Raw genomic sequence first — 19,125 nt, 5'->3', positions numbered from 1 at the left:
ACTTTAAAGTTAGGCACATACCTTAGTAGTACAGTTATACAAATTTGCTTGCTTTAGACAAACTAAATTTTGTGTTCTTTTTTCTGATATGCATCTGCAAATGGGCTGATTAGATTTAATGTCTATTAATTTTGTCATGCAAATTATACGAGTTTTCTGGTCAAACCGAATATGTGTGGTTATGGTGGGGATATACATCTTTTACAAAACACTTGCCATCTTTTTTATTCATACATTTTATGTGATCTGCAGGTCCGTTACTTTTTCTTGTCCATTCAGTAACTTTGTATCAGTTGGAGAGGATTTCATGAAACTTGTTTAGGTATATATGTTGACTATATGGAGTGTCATATACCACAGCCACCTTATTCACCTACCTGCCTCAAGGTTAGGGTATCAACAAGGGAATGTTTAACTTTGTGATTAATATCCTTGTTTGAATTAGTGATGATATTTGTATGAAATTTTATACAATTATGTATTATGGCAAGGTATAAGTCATGTCAAAGTAAATGTATCCATGTCCAGAGCATAACCTTTGAACCACTTTAGATATTTCAAGGATATTTATTGCAAGTGTTTGTGATATAAGTGTGTCACCTGCCATAGCCAGTAATGTGTTCAACATGCCATTTGACCAACCAAGCAGGCAATAAGGCAACATTGAGCTATTTTAGTATGGTCTGTCATCTGTTTTTGACTTCTGTAGCTATAACATGTAAAGGCTACAGCTTAGCTGCTTCTCCAGGATGGCTGAGCCATTATTTCGATCCAACATGCCAAAAATAATTCTCAGGATATCTCTGCCATAACTGTGTCTAAGTTGGCTTCCCATGCAACTGTGTAGTATCAATAGCAACCAGGTTTGGGAACCAATGTTCATCATCTTAGAGTGGCAGCAGTTGACTGTTAATAGTCCATACTATAAGATTTATTTCCTAATTATCTTTCATGGTAGTGGCTTCTGTAACAATCAGGTGAAAAACCTTTTTTAATAAATTGTTGAGATGTGTTGATCGGACCATTTATGAATTTACCTTTTACTGCAGTTAGATAGCACCCAGCATAAATGCCTTTTAAAGCTGCCAATATAAAAACATTCAAATTCCAGACATTTTCACTAGTATGTTGAATTTCACAAAGTAGCTGGGACAAAAGACTTAATTGATAGGAAGTGAGTGAGGCATAAATTTGAGTGAACATTATAACTGCTGACTTAGTGTAAAAAAAAGAAAATGGACAGTCATTTCAAGTTGAGCTGCAAGTGATTAAACAAGATAAAAGCAGTTTATCTTATGCATCTAGTTCAAGTTTTTTCAGGTAAATAATGTTTTTCTGCTTGCAAAATATTTGTTTTTGTACAGTATTAAATCTTCCAAATTTAACTTGTTTGGTTCTTATGTAGCTCTAGTGATGTTTTTTTTATTACTGTATTGTTAAGTATATAAAGTATCTTGACTATTAACAATTTTTCAGTTCTGAAGACCGCTTGAGATCAGCATCAGATTCTTCAAAAGTAATCAAACAGCCCAAGTTATCTACCCCTAGAGGGATTAAAAAAGAGCCCACTCACACGTAAGTCATCATTTTAATTTGGAAATTTTCAGAGTTAACATCAAACTTTATAATTTTTAATAGAATATGAAGTCAAACATTCCATTAGGCATACATGCTATTTTATCGTTTAAATCTACCACTTAGAAGTTTTGCAAATTTGTTAAAAAAAGGAAATAAAAAATGGTAGTTTTGAATTTATTTTAATGCATTCTATCCACACAGTACAGAAACCAGCTAGAACCATTCTACTGAGCACTAGAACTGTTCCACCAGTGCAACTACTGGTGCAGTGATGCCTGCTGTGTATAGAATGAAAATTGTTAAATACAAAAATTGCTAACATGCCAACACAACAAGCTCCAAATTGATTTCCCTAATGCTGTAACTTTGGAGAATTTAAATTTAAAGACCAAGGCAGGATGTTTTTCAGGTTTTTACAAGTAATAAAGTGATCAAAGGTGATCCGTTATGGCTGTTGAGTCTGTGATGAAAAATTGGGCAACATTTGGCAGAGGTAAGATGGAAAAGAGAGTCCGATCAAAATGATATTCGCAGAAATACTTGAGTTTAAGAGGAGATGTTATCATTTTGGAGTCAATTCATGTCAAAATATGTTCTTTCCCTTCAGTGCTACAAAACCGCTGGCTCTGACTAAGAAATAATACAACAAATTCAGCAATGCTTGGAAATCTGTTTAAATGTGTGCAGGGATAAATAGCAAAAGTCCAGACTTTGCATCCTTTATTGCATGCATTACGGATTTTGGAACATTATATAGAGAAAGAAATGTATCACTTGGCATATTCAGACACTATCACATAAGAGCACTGATTCTTTCGTAACACATGCCCATTTTGAAGTCCATGTTTGAGACTAAATCAAAAGTGGATAAAGTGGCACTTATGGAGACATCGTCTGCACATTTTGTGCCAGATACAATTTACTATTCTTCTCTCCAGATCATATTACTAAACTAGCTAAACTTGTGTTTTCAGACTCTGAGATTGCACAGAAAAATGTTTCTGCCTACAAAAACATACATTGTCAGTCACATCATAGCCCCCACCACTACCACCACCACAACCACCTGGGACAGAAAGTTAAATAACTTGACGTGTAGGAATCAGAAGTTCAGTATCACGACTGAGAAAGCATATTATGGCAAGAATGCACTTGTCTTTTTTCAGTCCTCTTAAAACATGTCAAATTTATGTTGTTAAATAATATACTGGTTTGGAAGTTGGTCAGCTGATCAAAGTTTTTTAATCTACTGATTTGATGTGCTGGTTCAGTAACATGTGTTCAGGAGGTATATACAGACAAGATCTGGCTGATATATTGGTGCTGAGTGACCTTAGTCTTTTAATACCTGGCTTATCTACTAGGGAGAGTTTTGTGTGCAGGAGACTGAAACATACAAGATAAAGCATTTCTGAACCATACGCAAAGCATCTTGTTATTTAACTTGTGGATTTTAATTATCAGGTAAAATGTCCACCATCAGCTGAACATTTATTTTATTTAAAAATGCAGCTTTCTCATCTTATCTATAGAAACATAGATAATTATAATGAATTAATGTTGATCATTAGTCCATTTGCATATTTTTATACACAAATACTATGAGTTATTCTTGTTTGAGTATCAGTTTTATTGTTCGGAAAACAAATAAGTTAGGTCAGTTTACAAGAGATAAATAATTTGTATAGTTCCTTAAATTCATGGCATCTAGCAGCCAAACATGTCAAAAGTTGATGAGGCATCATTAAAATCTGAATTTTGAGAAGTGAAAATTTCATTCAAAAGTGATGATGTTCATCGTTACGAGCAGATGTGTCATACAAAAATCTATGCTATTGTTTAGATATGTATATTATTGTTGATTTATTTGATTTGATATTTAAAGAATGGTGCAGGGTGTCTTGTTTAGCTGCCCTCCATATGTATGCAATTCAGAAATTTGAATGGTCAAGAGTCAAGTTCATTCGGAATGCATGCAATATTCCTGTTTTAGGAAAAGTGTATTATGACATGGTCGTTATATTAGTGTGATTAATTTCATTAATGAAGTTGTGCATTTTGCCCAATAGAATACAATGAAGCAAATTAATCTGCTGAGTCCTCAGTGTCTAAGGGGGTCAAGTTCATTTAAATGAATATTATAAATATTGTTTATAAACAATAAATTCAGTTTTTTGTGCAAAACAAAAATCAAGAAACATTTTTAAATGTTTGAAAAGATTTGCAGCCTTATTGTGGTAGATATCTGTTACTTAGTTCTCTTTATAATATCATTTTCTGGCTGTGTATTTTGTGTATTCAAAAATGGTGTTGGGAAAACTCTGTTCAAGCAAGAGAGAGGCCACTCATGGCACACTCCTATGTAATTTTGGTGCACATTTATAGTAAACTGATTTATTCTTCACAACTTTTTGTAACAATTTTTCGGCAGTTTTTGCTTTTTTTAATTTGGAAAGGTATTATGTCCTACTGTTGTAACAGTTGTTTAAAGTTCAATAAATGTGTTTTTCAGTCTCCACATTTGTAGTTTTCTTTGACCTCCCTGACACTTTGCTCAGTTTTAAAATCTTTTATAATGCAGTGAAACCCTCTCACAGATCCTGACTAGACTTGAATCCAACATTTGTAAAGATAAGACGAACATGATTGTAGTTGAGAGAAACAACATTCTGGTTGGAGCATTTCATGAATTTGGAAGCAACATTTTTAACCCCTGGAGGAAGCTTTTTGTCAGATTTAAGGGTGAGGATGGCATTGATGCTGGTGGCCTTGGACGAGAATTTATGCGCCTTGCCCTCAGAGCAATCAAAGAACTACCAATATTTACAGGTCTTGATAATGAGAAAAAAATACAGTATAATGAACAGTGTAAGTCTTGTTCTATATATATATATATATATATATATATATATATATATATATATATATATATATATATATATACATATGATCCTCAGAATGCCATATATTTTAGGAACCTTTTCTATAATTTCCTTTTTCTGTTGCTATCTCAACTTTAAATGCTCTACAAATACACATAGTACACTGAACACCAATTAGTTCTATAGTGACCAAATTACAGAAATATATTTTCTTTTTACATGCCATTTTGACAATTGATGTTTTATCTATACATATTCAGAAACCTCCATGTGAATTTTCAATTGCCATTGTAACAGTGAAGTTAAATACCAGCATAATCCCATTGATTGGAATCAAACCGACATAGGCCTCTTGTTCAAAAATATGTTGGTGATTTTGGGCGATTTTCTTGTTATTTTTAGTCCTGACCTCCATCAAATGTATAATGTCTGAGCAGTAATCAAAAGACATGGTCAGTAAGATATTTATTACATAAAAGTCATATACACATAAGCAAATTAGCATGCAAAGACAGTGAAGGAAACCAAATCTGTACAAATAAAATAACCAAATATAATATTTGAACTATATTGCAATAAACATGTCATAGTAAAAGTTTTGAAGCTTTAAATAGAGAATCTGACATGAAAATGCACTGAATCCAGTCTACAGTGTAGTAACAGAGATATTTAACAATCACATTAGTCATCAGATATATAACATAGAATTACGATGTAAATTGTATAGTCATCAGAAATGTATAAACTTTAGCAAGAAATGTTTATCATGAAAAGAATAAATTCAGAGTAAATATCAGTAATGTTTCCAAGCAAATCATACAGTCATTTTGTTGGCAACAGTACTCACACTGAAACTGATACATAAAAGGTATGTATGATATTTATAGGTTATTGCATTTGTATGGGAAAATATCAATGACTTTTTAAGATGGAAATACTGCACGACCTTGCGAGTGCGGTATATCCATCCGACAAAACGAGTTCATATTTTCCCATACAAATGCAGTAACCTTTTTATTATGTGCTCATTTTCTTATTCTACCTAAGGTTTAATTATATAAACAAAAATACACTACAGGAAGCAAAGTATCTGATTGTATGCCATATTCCAAACTAAATACAGTAGCACAAATTCATCATTACACAACAACAACATTATTAATGCGCACATAACTCTGACCAGGTAAATTTGAATTTTGTCACACATGAGACTTAACTTTCGAAAGAAGATGGCATTTTGGTCTACTTAAAATTGAAATCTGGAGTCTTATTGTGAATGAATGCGCATTGAAACAACTTTTCCATTTGATCTGGAATGAATAGATTTTGGTCTTTTTGTTGTTTCTACTAAATTTTGTGATTATGCACTGGTTTTATCTGTACCAATTCTACATGAAGTACATTGGGTTTCAGTGGTGACAGAGCAGCATGTTGACATCTGCAAGTGTGTTTCTGTTCTGTCATTGAATGATAAAACCATAATGTGGGAAAATTTGAAGTCTTTCAATTGCAACTATCAAAAAGACACTATGGAATGTAATGTTTATTTCATTTTGAGTGCAGTAAGGATGATGTAGTTACACTTTGAATATAGTCGAAATTACAATACAGTTTCGAAATGTGTAATCAAGCTTGTAATTCGGATTTTCATAACTTAGAAAATACATTTAAAGGAAATTTAGGATGTAACAGTAAGTATATTTTTTGTCATTCTTATTACCAGCTAAAGTAGACAGTTTATGCCTTGTCACTTGCTTATTATTTGTATGAACCCAGCAATATTATGAAATCTGGCGTCTAAATCCAAAACATTGTATCAAAAGTTAACGCGGAATGTGGCAAAGCAGAAGCTATGTGGCAGTCCACAAAACATCTGCTTTAGTTCATTCAGAAACAAATTTAATCAACCAAAATGTAAACCGAATGCTACGTGAGTGTACATGATTTGTTTACAAATCAAAAGTGCTGGCATCTGCATCCATTGTTTGTTTGCAGTAGAAAGTAGTTCTTTTACGAGTGCAATATGAAGTTGAGCGCAGGTTCAGTATCGTAAAATACTGAACGATTCTGATGATGCAAAGTTGACGGAGAACAAAAATGAACATATAATAAATTGCAGTATGTGCTGGCCTATTCTAAAATCATATATTCCATATTTACATCTTGATCATAAACTACTTAATGAGCCATCAAAAGTTGAAGCGAAGTTCTAGGTTACTAAACTTTTTTAAGGATAATGCAGTAGGTAGTTACTGGAATACTGACTAGCAAATTGTATAACTGGGAACTGTGTTTTCTTGAATCATATTAATGTTGTAATATATTGTAATACATATATATATATATATATATATATATATATATATATATATATATATATATATATATATATATAAATGATCATCTAAAAGTCATATATTTTAGGAACCTTTTTTATAATTCCCATTTTCTGTTGCTATCTCAACTTAATGTTCAGTTGTATTTAACCTGACAAAAGTTTTTATATCTAGACACAAGTGATATATTATTGATCTACATAATAAAATGCACATTTTCACCATTGATATCTTATTAGTATTAAATATAGTATATATAGTATACAGATGCAAGGGAAGTAATATATTGTCTTTTGTTTTTTTTTATAGTGTATGTTTTTCTTTATCACACTGGAAAATATTCAAGTTGTGTCCTACAAGTATCATATATGGCATGTACAAATGTCAAAAACTTTATTAAATTTCAGGTTCCTACATTATTTTTGCACCAAATGTGAGTTGGATCACTATGTTTTTTCAGTTCATATGAAAAAATAAATTTTTCTATGGTTATTGCAACTGCTCACACAAAACAGTTGAACTTTTGAAGGCAATACAAGTCTGTAAATGATCTTTGTCCCACAGATAATAATATATTTTATGTAATATGTCATTTTTAGTTCACCAGGCTGTAAAGTGAGCTTATGGTACTGTCAGTCAAGAAAACTGTGTTGTTGTTGTTATAGGGTTTAACGCCATTTTTCAGCACACGATAGGCTATACATGGTGGCCAGTATTAATGGTGGAGGAAGAACCTGGGAAAACCCCGGAACGAACCACCGACCAACAAGAAGCTACTGGCAAGCTTTCTCACATACCCACATTGGCCGAATCCGAGACTCTAACCCACGCAGAGATGAGATGGCGGTGATCCGTAACGGAGAGCACTTTAGACCACTCGGCCACTCAGGGCCCCAAAACAATGTATAGAAGAAAGTAAGCAAGTGAGTGAGATACATTCATCTTCATTCCTCCACATGTCTGTATTCTGTATCTGAAGCAAAAATAACTTTACTTTCAGTCCCAGCAGATTTTGTAAAAGCATATTTTTGTTTCTGACACGTGTTCTTGATTGAAGTATAAAATCAAGCGTCAGTTGAGTACCATTTCACATTTCACAACAATTTTCATTTTTCAGCTTACAGAAAGCCTTCAACTACCTTCTCAAATACAAATCAAATGAATCTAACCCCTCTTGACAGAAAAGATTCTTGTAGAAAGGCCTTTTAGTTTGTAAAAATGATTCTGACCCACCTCAATAATATGGATGTCATTATTAAAATAGTTTTTCTTTCAATTCCAGGTTTTACTGACAACCAATACTTCAAAGCTGGACAAATGTTAGCCTACTTCATTGTACATAGAGGGCCATGCCCAAACTTCTTTCATCAAACTCTTTACAAGGAATTAGCCAAGGGGATAACACCAATACAGTCAGTTCCCAATGAGAATAATAAATGTGAGCAAGTGGAAATGGTAAATAATTTTTCTAATAATCTGTTGTAGAATCGACAAAGTATCAGTTTCCTAAACAATTGATCATGAACAACTTGCAAAAGTTTACTGGTAATAAACTAAACCTGACAGGATCATACAATCATAGCTTTTCTTATTTAAAGTTCCAGTATTCAGCAAATTATTTTAGTCTCTTAATAAATGCAGAATCTGAGACCCTGTATAAAAAAGTCACTTGTCAGCTCAAAGTGTATTGAACTGAGTTAATGTTGTGATATATTTGTTGTGATTGTCACGCCAATATTTGTTCTTAAGCTGTTGACTGTACAAGTAAACAATTCATCTAGAAAACTGCTGCATATAAGAACAAATGAAAGTGCTCTGTAAGTACACATAGTGCTTATTTAGAATGATGTTTAAATTTAATTCTAGTGATTATGACTTACAGAAAGCACTGCTTGAAGAAGTATCTAGAGTTCTATAATGATAAAATTTTATTACTGCAAGAAGATTTTCCGGGGTTTTGTTGGATTTTAACTGAGTTTAACAAGATTTCCAACCTTCGCAGTCATCATTTATAGAAGTTATGGCTGTTGATTGGCTATCACCCTGTTTCTCTTTCAAATACGTTCCCCGATCACATTAACGTTAGGGATATAAGCCTGCTACTCTCAAACCCGGCCCTACTAAAAGACGAAAATTCGTCTTTTCTGTCTATCTCATATAGACCAAAGGGCGATAACTCTTGCCCTTACCTCCCCTTGCCACCGCCAGCTGTCACTAGTTTTTAAGCTTCGCTTGAACTGATAACACTTACATTATACCTTCAAACAATCCAAGCCATCTTAGCGTTAAAATTGGACCATCTGAAGTTAAATTTGGATTTATTGCATTGGACAATCATTCTTCTACAGGTTGTATACATTATTTTAACAATTTTTTCAAAATTGAGTGACTTTGTCACCCTTACGGATTTCGTCTACTGAAGACCATGTTACACATGCTATCGCTGAACTCGTGTTGTCAATTAAGAGTTAATGTGACACTGACTAATTTCGCTTACTCCGTTAGTAACGGTTGTGGTGTTAGCGAATTAATAACATGCTGAATTGCTAATTTGTGTTTTGTTTTCTTTTCTTGTGTTGTTTCAGTAGAAATGTCAACCGAATGCATGAAATGCAAAAAGTTCAAAGCAAAAGATGACAACCGTGACTCTTGTATTGTATGTACCAAGTATACATCATCTATACCATGCAGTGTGTGTAATACTTGGACAGAGCAAATGTGGGCTGATGTAGTCCAGAAGGCAGGTCCCCCCTCCACCTAAAGTTCGTTGTCTGCAACCATCAGCCCCAGTAACATCAGCGGCAATGGAGGAAAATAATGTTGACAGGGTACAACAGTCCACCTTTGAACAGATGCATCGTTTGGTCCAGGAAACGACGACGCAGCTATTGACATCAGGCCAGATATTAGCCTTATTTCCCTCGCTCACTTCCACAGCTTTTTCTGACTCTTTGGGGGAATGTTCCCCCAATTTTAGGCTGCCCAGTGGGCGTAAGTCCCCCCGCATGTCCGAGCATGGCCTTCGGGCCTGTAAGTCAGGATGCATGTTCTTTTACCGGATCCATCGGATCCGTTTCATTATACAACCTCTACCTCACCAGCCGTCCAGCTGTCCCAGCATGGGGACCCTATTGCCAAAACGGTCCGACCAAATATGATTTACGGGGATCTTAGTAATAAATCCGTCGGTCAAGGTGTACAGCCAGCAACATACCAATACTATGGCGGAGATTTTAGTGAGAAATCTGTCCATCCAGCCAGGCCATTGGAGCAGCTGGTACCGGTGATAGCAGGACCGTCGCCAACATTCAGGCCGACCACAAGCCAGACAAACCAGCTGGCAGGGCATCCGTCCATATGTTCACGGCTTATCCACATGGGAGAGTTAGTGACAGTGTCAAGGATGATGGAATCGCGTCATCTATGCCACTTGGTATGCTCTATCCAGAGATGCAGGCTATTCCAGAACACGACTCGGCACACAGTGAGGGTGATGAAACTCCAGCAAATGAGCCGTACACAGATCCAACCATGGAACGGACTGAGTTTGGCTTCAAGGCAGCAGTGGAAGAAATTCATAGGGTGTTGGTAACTTCAGAATGCCCTCCACCTCCTACCACCAATCAAGACTACAAAGTTACGATGTCTGTAGATCTTGACGGGGAGGAAGAGACACTGTCCTTCCGGCTCCTTCCCCAGTCGGCAAAAATTAAGGAGATCAATGATTGTCTATCAGGACGAATAGGTGATCCGAGGAATGCTAAGGCGTTCTTTTCAGAAAGCCAAGTACCAGCGACGTTCTCGTGTCGCTGGAGCAAAACTCATTCAGACGCCTTCAGTACGGATGTTCTGGCCCTAGACAAAAATGTGGCAGCAGTTCACATGTCCGCTCCACTGTTTTACAAAGTGGACAAAAATGTGTTCCATGCCACGTCAAAACTAGTCCGGAACGTAGTCGCTACGTCTTCAATGTTAGACTTGGCTTCATTAGCCATTTTCCGACTCGCAGAAAAATCCGACAATGACCATGCTTGGGAAGCGACGGCCTGGATTGCTAGAGTTATTAACAGGGCAGCTCACCATTCCATAGTTAATGCGTTGACTGCTTCTGCCAACTTAGACCTGATACGACGTGACGCATGTCTGCGGTCCACGTCGCTCAAGCCCCATCATACTCTGGCTTTACAGATGACTCCGTTTGGGTCACCTTTACTCTTTGGAGGAAAAATTGAAGAAGTTCGGAAGCAGGCAGCTCAGGAACTGCCCCTCCAACTCGCCGCCCAACCCTCGCAGGCATTTAAAAAAAAAAAATCAGCCCCTGCCACAGCGGAGGGATGATTGGCGGACCAGGGACAAGGGATCCTTACAATCAAATGTGCAGTATAGATCCCAACCCAATGCCAGGAGACAACAGTCTAATCAAACTAGGAGGCTACCATACAGAGGCGGTAAGAAACAAAGTTTCTTCATCTTCAAGCCTCCTAACTCTAAAAGTTGACATACCCTCCCCACCACCCGTAGACAGCCTACCTGTGGGCGGCCGCCTCCTGCAATTTCAGGACCACTGGACCACCTTTTTTTCCTCAGAACGATTGGGTGATCCAGGTCATTTTGGAGGGGCTTCGGATTTCATTTATCCAACCCCCTCCCCTGTCCTCCTCTCCCCTCTACACGGACGTACTGTCCGATCAGGAGAAGGATACCTTTCTACAACAGGAGATACAGTCACTCATAGAAAAACGGGCAGTGGAGATTGTGAAAAAAACAAACAAAAAAAACAAACCGCAATCGCCGGGGTTTTATTCCAGGCTGTTTCTTATCCAGAAGGCAAACGGCAAGTTGAGGCCGATCATCGACCTGAGTCGCCTCAACCAATACATTTTACCACCTAAATTCAAGATGGAAACGGCGAGATCAATCCATCTTTCCATCCGGTGGGATGAGTATGCCGTCAGTCTAGATATGACCGATGCATATTTTCACGTCCCTATCCACCCCGCGTCACGGAAATTTCTCCGATTTGTTTACCGCGATGCGGTTTATCAGTTCCAGGTCCTACCCTTTAACCTCAACATCGGCCCTTGGGTTTTTACCAAGGTTATGGATTGTGTTGTCACCCTGTTCCGCTCGATTTCATCTACAGGGACGGCAGTGTACTTGGACGACATCCTCCAGAAACATATAGTAAGTTCTATTCTGCTCAAAGGCAGAAACGATCTTTTAGCACTTTTAGATCATCTAGGCTTTCTCGTGAACTGGAAAAAGTCCGATCTCCGTCCATCCCAGCATTTTGTCCATCTGGGTATGGAGTTTCTCACCGATCTAAATCTGGTACGGCTTCCTCGCGCTCGCGTAATCCGGATCATCGAACTTGTCGAGTCCATTTCCAACAGGACGTGGATTTCAGCAAGAGAATTCTTGCAACTTCTCGGATTATTCGCGGACTTGATCCTGCTTGGCCGTCTTTTTATGCGTCCCTTACAAATGACGTTACTGGCACAATGGCGCCCATTTTCAAGTCACCTCAATCAAACATTAATGATCACGTCCGAGATACGATCATTCCTGCGTCAGTGGCACAACCCCGGTTGGCTGTCCACAGAGATTCCTCTGGAGATGCCCCAAGCAGAGATAATGGTATGTACCGACGCCAGTACCTATGGTTGGGGTGCCCATCTGTTGCCGGACTTCGCTACAGTCATCGGCATGTGGGAGCCAGGGGAGAGGCCTCTCCACATAAACCTTATAGAAATGAGGGCTGTCATCAATGCCTTTCATTTCTGGAAGGATCAACTCTCAGGAAAAACTGTCCTCATTATGTCAGACAACTCTGTGGTGGTGACTTACCTCCTCAAATAAGGGGGCACCAAATCACCAGACCTGTGCATTCTGATCTGGCAGTTTCTACGTTGGTGCGACAACCTCCACATCAACGTATAAATCAGACACATTCCTGGCAGACTCAATGTCTTGGCCGACACTCTATCCAGGAAAGGCCAAGTCATTCACAAGGAATGGTCACTCCATCAATCAGTCTTTCTTTGGATTTGCACACTTTGGGGGCGTCCGATGATCGATCTTTTTGCGACAAGGTGGAATCGCAAGTTGCCCACCTTTGTCTCTCCAGTTCCAGACCCAGAGGCTTGGGCCGTGGACGCTCTGTCAATCAGCTGGGAGGGGTTGTGGGCATTCGCCTACCCTCCCACGGTTTTGGTACCGAAAATAATCCAGAGGTTAAGGGGTCAGAACTGTCAGATGATTCTGATTGCCCCTCTTAGATGGAACAAGTCTTGGATCACCAATCAACTCGATCTAATGATAGATCTACCCAGGAAGATTCCAACCAGCCCAAATCTTCTCAAACAACCGCGGTCACGGGTGTTCCACCCCTGCCCGGTCTGTCTTCTTCTTCACGCTTGGCTCTAGTCCGGACAGCCTTGCGAGACAAACAATTTAAACCTTCGATTGTGGAGAGAATCTCAAGAGCAAGAAGGCCCTCCACTCTGAAGGCTTACGAGGGAAAGTGGCGTGTTTTCAGGGACTGGTGCCATATCAATAACATCTTCCCTTTGAGTGTCTCAATCCCTCAACTGGCCGACTTTTTTCTCTGGCTTTTTGAGGAGAAACAGTTGGCCCCAATTACTATCAAAGGCTACCACTCCATGATATCAGACACATTCCACCATCATGGTAGATGTGATATTGGGCATAACAAAGATCTGTCAGATCTTTTAGCCAATTTTGATTTCAATCGACCAAAATCCCTCACCCTGTTTCCAAAATGGAATCTGTCCTGGGTTTTAACATGGCTCAATTCAGACAAATTTGAACCTTTAGCCCACACTTCGTTAAAGCTACTATCATACAAAACATGTTTCTTGATAGCCTTAGCTTCAGCATGCAGGTTGAGCGAGTTACATGCCCTTTCCAGTGACCCAAACTTTCTTCAGTCCAGATCAGATGGTTCGGTGGTCCTCCTGACGCAACCAGGCTTTATAGCCAAAAATAGGTTACCATCCATTGGCAATCAAAGAATCATCATTCGCTCGCTCTCTTCCATAGATAAATCAAGAGCAACAGCCATGCAAGATCCTGTTCGTGCACTCAAGCACTATTTAAAACGCACAGAGGTATGTCGGGACACACGCAAGCACCTCTTTCTTCCGGTCAAAGCTGGTAAACAGGATATCACCCCTCAAGCACTTGCTTCATGGCTGAAGTGGGTTATACGCTCAGCATAATCTGAGGTCTCACAAGATCAGAGTCGCCTCATGAAGATTACAGCTCATGAGATTAGAGCAATCGTGGCGAGCCTTGCATTCGAACGCAATGTTTCGATCCGAGATATAATAGAAGCTGTTGGCTAGCATGCAGAGTCAACCTTCTCCAGTTTTTTACCTCAGAGATTTGGCTTCGCAACGGCAAACCTTGAATCTGATAGGTCCAGTGTAATCAGCACAGCCTATCAGCTTCGCTTGATTCAGTAACTATCTTTTTAACCGTATATAGGGGTCACATATCACGGGACCCTAGGCTGTGTTGCTGATGAAATTAGGAGAACGGGTTATCGTTCAAATGGGGAATCCAGCCATCATTCCCCAGAAGGTACCCGGGGTGGAGGTAGGATGCTCAGCATTCCGTCCTCCTATTACCTATTCTCCTAATGTTAATGTGATGGGGGAACGTATTTGAAGGAGAAAGCAAATTTTTAGCAAATTGTGTTTCTCCGAGAATACTTATCCGATCACATTACTTAAAAACCCTCCCAACCACCCCGCTATGCGAGCATCCTCATATAATATATATTGCTCAGCATTAAAAAACTAGTGACACCTGGCGGTGGCAAGGGGAGGTAAGGGGCAAGAGTTATTGCCCTTTGGTCTATATGAGATAGACAGAAAAGATGAATTTTCGTCTTTTAGTAGGGCTGGATTCGAGAGGTAGCAGGCTTATATCCCTAACGTTAATGTAATCGGATAAGTATTCTTGGAGAAACATAATTTACTAAAAATTTGCTTTCCACAACATAATGTTTCATGTATTGTTGGACTCAAAGCAAAATTTGGAAAGCAGCTTTATATTGTCAAGATTTTACACTAGCTTCATTTACAGAGTTCTGTGACATTAATTATCGGACATATGTCTCCTGATTTCCCAGCCTCATGACTTTGGTGTTCGTCTTTAACAAGGTTTGTGGGTCTTCAACCAAATATTGCAAGGGGCTTTTTATTGTAAAGACTATGAATTAGTTCGATTTTCAACATTAGACATCATTTAAAAGATTTAAGGGCCATGGTTTCCCATTCTTTTTATGTTACCAGAGCATAACTGTATAAAGGAATCTTGGTTTACAAACAAATTTAACATGATGCTTTATTTAATTGAACCTCAAAAGAGTTTGATTTCCAGCATTCCACGTTATTATCTATTTTACCCATTCTTCAGGCTTTGTTGTCTCAATATAAATCACCTACGCTCATGTCAATCAGAATTTTGACACGGATGGAATTCCAGATTGTGCATTAATAGTTGTATGCTATATTGGCTAGCAGTCAACCAGAATTACTGAAATGGCTAAAAAGACTAGCTAAATTTACAACTGTCTGTTAAGCAACATGTATATATCTTAGATTCAGAAGACAATTTTATGGCACAGAAAAAGCATCAATAAAACTCTGTCTTCAATTTTATGCTTGGAGAACATGTTACACTTAGGAATCTGAGAGAGTGGGGCATGGCATAAAGAAAAATGTTGCTTCCAATAAATGGTTTTATAGAAATAACCAATTGTCCTCAACCTTAGTTCCATATCATTCTGTCAACTATCACTTAAATTAGTGCACAAATGACTAAGTTCAGTGGACCATGTCCCTGTAAATTAAAGTCTTAAATATTTCTGTCTGTCCATGTGACTCATAAAATTCACTGGAGCAGATATTGACAAAACATTAAATACTAGAACGTAAATGTTGTTAGGTTGAAGAAAGTTATGAAGCGATACCTTTATTGACATTAAACATAATTGTAGATTGCTGCTGCTTCCAATGAAGAGGATTTCAAAGCTGCTGTACCTAAAGCAGAGGAACAAAGCACCCTGGGTAAAAGTGAGCATCCAGTATCACGGTCTCCTACCAAGAGGAAACAAAAATCCATCCAACAGTAAGTAACTGATTGATAATGAATTACTCTGTCAAGCTGTCCTATGATTCAAACACTCCATAACACAGACACTAAATTCTATAGAAAACCCTTAAATAATAGAGTAAGTGAATCAAAAATTCATCAAAAGGTTCTTGAGAAAGGCTGGCTTGTACATATGACTTTAATAGTAATATATAATAAGTCTGCATAATGACTTCTTACCTGCATATAAACTTAACATTTAATGTCATCTAAATTGTTGATTGAAAGGCTACTACCAGGATATCCTTTTTATGTCACTGCAGCCTTCATCAATTAGTTATCTGCATATAATGGGGGTACATATTGAGAGGGACACAGTGGTTGAGGTATATTGATTTAATATTGTCCAAGCTGGACTCTAACCAAGAGGCATCATATCTAGAAATGGGCTTATCGAGAGGATGAGCTTTATATTTCTCATTTCTATGTTATATCACTTGATCTTCTATTTGAATTGCATCACTTTGATATGAAAAGTGGTTATTAAAGTAGCACTCTAATGACAATTTGCATGCATTCAATGCATTTACAGTGAGACTTGAATCAGTTGACACCTCCGTATAATGGCCATCTGCTCAAAAACAACGGTAAGCTTGGAAAGCAATGTTCTTACCCTGTGTATGTCATATGGTATAAAGTATATTGAGTCTCATCATAAAATTCGTTTTTATTCTCCAGTTTGTATGTCTTTTAAGTCCTTTGCTGCTATTTCCAAGTTTAACTGTTCATGCCCCGCCTTGATAGTGTGGTAGGGGCAATTGTTACTCCCATCTGTCCATGACAACCTTGTTCAGTTTTCTGTGTTCAGTTCATTTCAAGCATGGTGGTGATGTATCCATGGTGCATACAGACATTTCTTTTTTTTCTCTATTTATGTGTTTAAGATTTAAGGAGGGACTTCAGACCATGACAATTTTGGATGAAGTGAAGAAGAACAAGAAGCAGTGGGAGAAGGTTTTCATTTTTTCCACAGAGGTTCTCAGTGCTTTGCAGCTCGAGCAGCTATTTGTTGTGAAATGGTCAAAAAGAAGAGAGACAGAGAAGAAAATACTCGAGCACTGGAAAAAGTTCTTACAAGATCTAGAAGGTACACTACTGAATTATCATTCAGAAAATATTACATTAAATCCAGATGTCTCTGACTATATCTTTATCAAGAAGTACCATTAAAATGGACCCTTCATAAATATGCGTTGAGGATAAGAGGGCATGGCAAAAGAGTAAAGCCAAAGTAATACATGGTATGTTGATCTGTCTTTGGAGAAATCAAGCATTGTTCAAAAAGGTACATTTATTACAACTCACATGATGCATCATTATGTAATCTGGATGCCAAATCATGGTGATTCATAGCTCAAAGCTAAAAGTTTTGTTGTCGAGGTAATAAAGAGAGAGGAGAACTCCTTTGTAGTAAGAGTGGGTGTATTTATGCTCAGTATCCAGGTTTACTCCAATATTACTGCTCCTCCATCACAAATACTTTGATGATGGGGCCATTATTTTTCCTAATGCAGTTGCTCTCACATATATGCATAGCATCTTCAAAGATAAACAACAAAACAACACTCAGTTATCAAGCAGATAAATGTATTCAGAATGGTTAAATATTAATTAACCTGTAAATCAGGATCAGAAAAAAATAATCATTACTTATGACTAATTATTTCATCACCATATATTCTTTCAAGTGGTGAAGACAAACAAGTACTAAATTAAGTATTGCAAGTTATAATTGCCTCCGCATATCCTTTCTTCACTCAATAACATCTCTCAGATTAAACATAAGAAAATTATTTTCTGATGTCCAGTCTGCCGTTTTTGAGATTTCCCACGATGAACAGTTGATATGAAAGCTTTTAATGTTCTTGTAGCTCTGAAAGAATGCAATTTAAACTTAAACATATAAATCCCTGACTGGTCCAAACCTGTTTTACATGATGTAGCAACAATACTAGTTGACACAGTTTCGTATTAACTATAAGATACAAAAACCTGGTATTTCTTAATATATTTTGTCCTGTCAGTATAATGCAACAAAATATGTATTGCACATACATTAAAGCTTCTTGTCATTATAAACAATCAGGTCCAACTGGAAACGTTTGCCATGCTTTTAAGTTTTCAACAATTTGAAAAGCTTAACACTAGTGTATATGTCCAGGGTTCCCACGCTACCGGGAAATTGGGAAAAAGTCGGGAGAAATGATAATTTTTTTCCGGACCGTGAAAAGTCCTTGTATTTTGCAAATATTGACGGAAGTCGGGGAAAAACCCGGGAATCTTATTTACGTAATAGAGTCATAACTGAACTGATCGTGAGTTAAATTTTTCGAGTTCTAACCAGAATATTAGGAGGTTGCAGTATGGATCATTTGGGTGCTTGATATAAGTATATTTATTGAGACAATCCAAATACTCGGTGGATTAGATTCATCTAGTAGACCTTTTGTTTCACAGACAGCTCGATATCCGTATTTTGTTTTAATGGAAGGTATGAAAACCAGTCTAGCAGCACAGGAGGACAACATGGTGGCGTTAAAGCATAGCCGCTTAGCAGATGGGCTAGCAAACTTAAATGTTGTTAAATCAAGTTATACCTGCATGAAATCGATATGAAAATTATTTATTTTCTCAGAAATTGAGATAGTATTAAAATCTGTATGTCTTTAATCTGCTGAAAGACGATGAAACTAATGCGTTAATGAAATTTGAGCTGGTACTAGTGATTTCTATAGCATGTCGCATGAGCACACATAGTTTCACAACCATCATTTTCAAATATTGTAGAAAAAAGAATACTAAATGAAAGTCGTATACTGGTTGTAATAAAAATACAAAAATGAAAGAACACAAAATTCTCTATATTTATTCCGAGACGAACTTGGGAGTTTTGTTGTATCACGTGACTACCATGTTGACATGTGCTGTCTCACATAGGGAGCATACAAAGCAGGGAACCAGACTACCCTGCTTGATGAATCAGACTGGCCAAGTTTCTTGTAGTTGCTTTCGAAATAAATATCTTGAGAATTATTTGTTCTTTTTAGATTTTTTTCGAAAGGTATCAGATTTTCATTTACTGTAATTAAAATTTTGTACAACAACATTAAAAAGGAGTTTGTTGTTGATATCACGTGAATATTGGA

The 19,125-nt window shown here is 37.4% G+C and overlaps 1 protein-coding gene across 1 annotated transcript in view; it reads left to right on the top strand.

Moving 5' to 3' along the window:
• Positions 1–68: 68 nt before the first annotated feature.
• The window catches only part of LOC149780991 (G2/M phase-specific E3 ubiquitin-protein ligase-like), a 44,621-nt gene continuing 25,564 nt past the window's right edge, over positions 69–19,125 (top strand). Inside the window, exons 1-5 of the mRNA XM_089938098.1 lie at positions 69–1,575; positions 4,160–4,446; positions 8,079–8,251; positions 15,825–15,955; positions 16,864–17,066. Of these exons, the coding sequence (XP_089794224.1) occupies positions 4,221–4,446; positions 8,079–8,251; positions 15,825–15,955; positions 16,864–17,066 (733 nt within the window). The 5' untranslated portion in view covers positions 69–1,575; positions 4,160–4,220. The remainder of the gene's footprint in view (positions 1,576–4,159; positions 4,447–8,078; positions 8,252–15,824; positions 15,956–16,863; positions 17,067–19,125) is intronic.

This window comes from Sinohyriopsis cumingii, chromosome 16 (genome assembly GCF_028554795.1).
Source record: "Sinohyriopsis cumingii isolate HCF-2022 chromosome 16, ASM2855479v2, whole genome shotgun sequence".
NCBI classification, from domain to species: domain Eukaryota; kingdom Metazoa; phylum Mollusca; class Bivalvia; order Unionida; family Unionidae; genus Sinohyriopsis; species Sinohyriopsis cumingii.
Note: the sequence above shows the minus strand (reverse complement) of the source record. Positions and strands in the feature narration are given on the sequence as shown.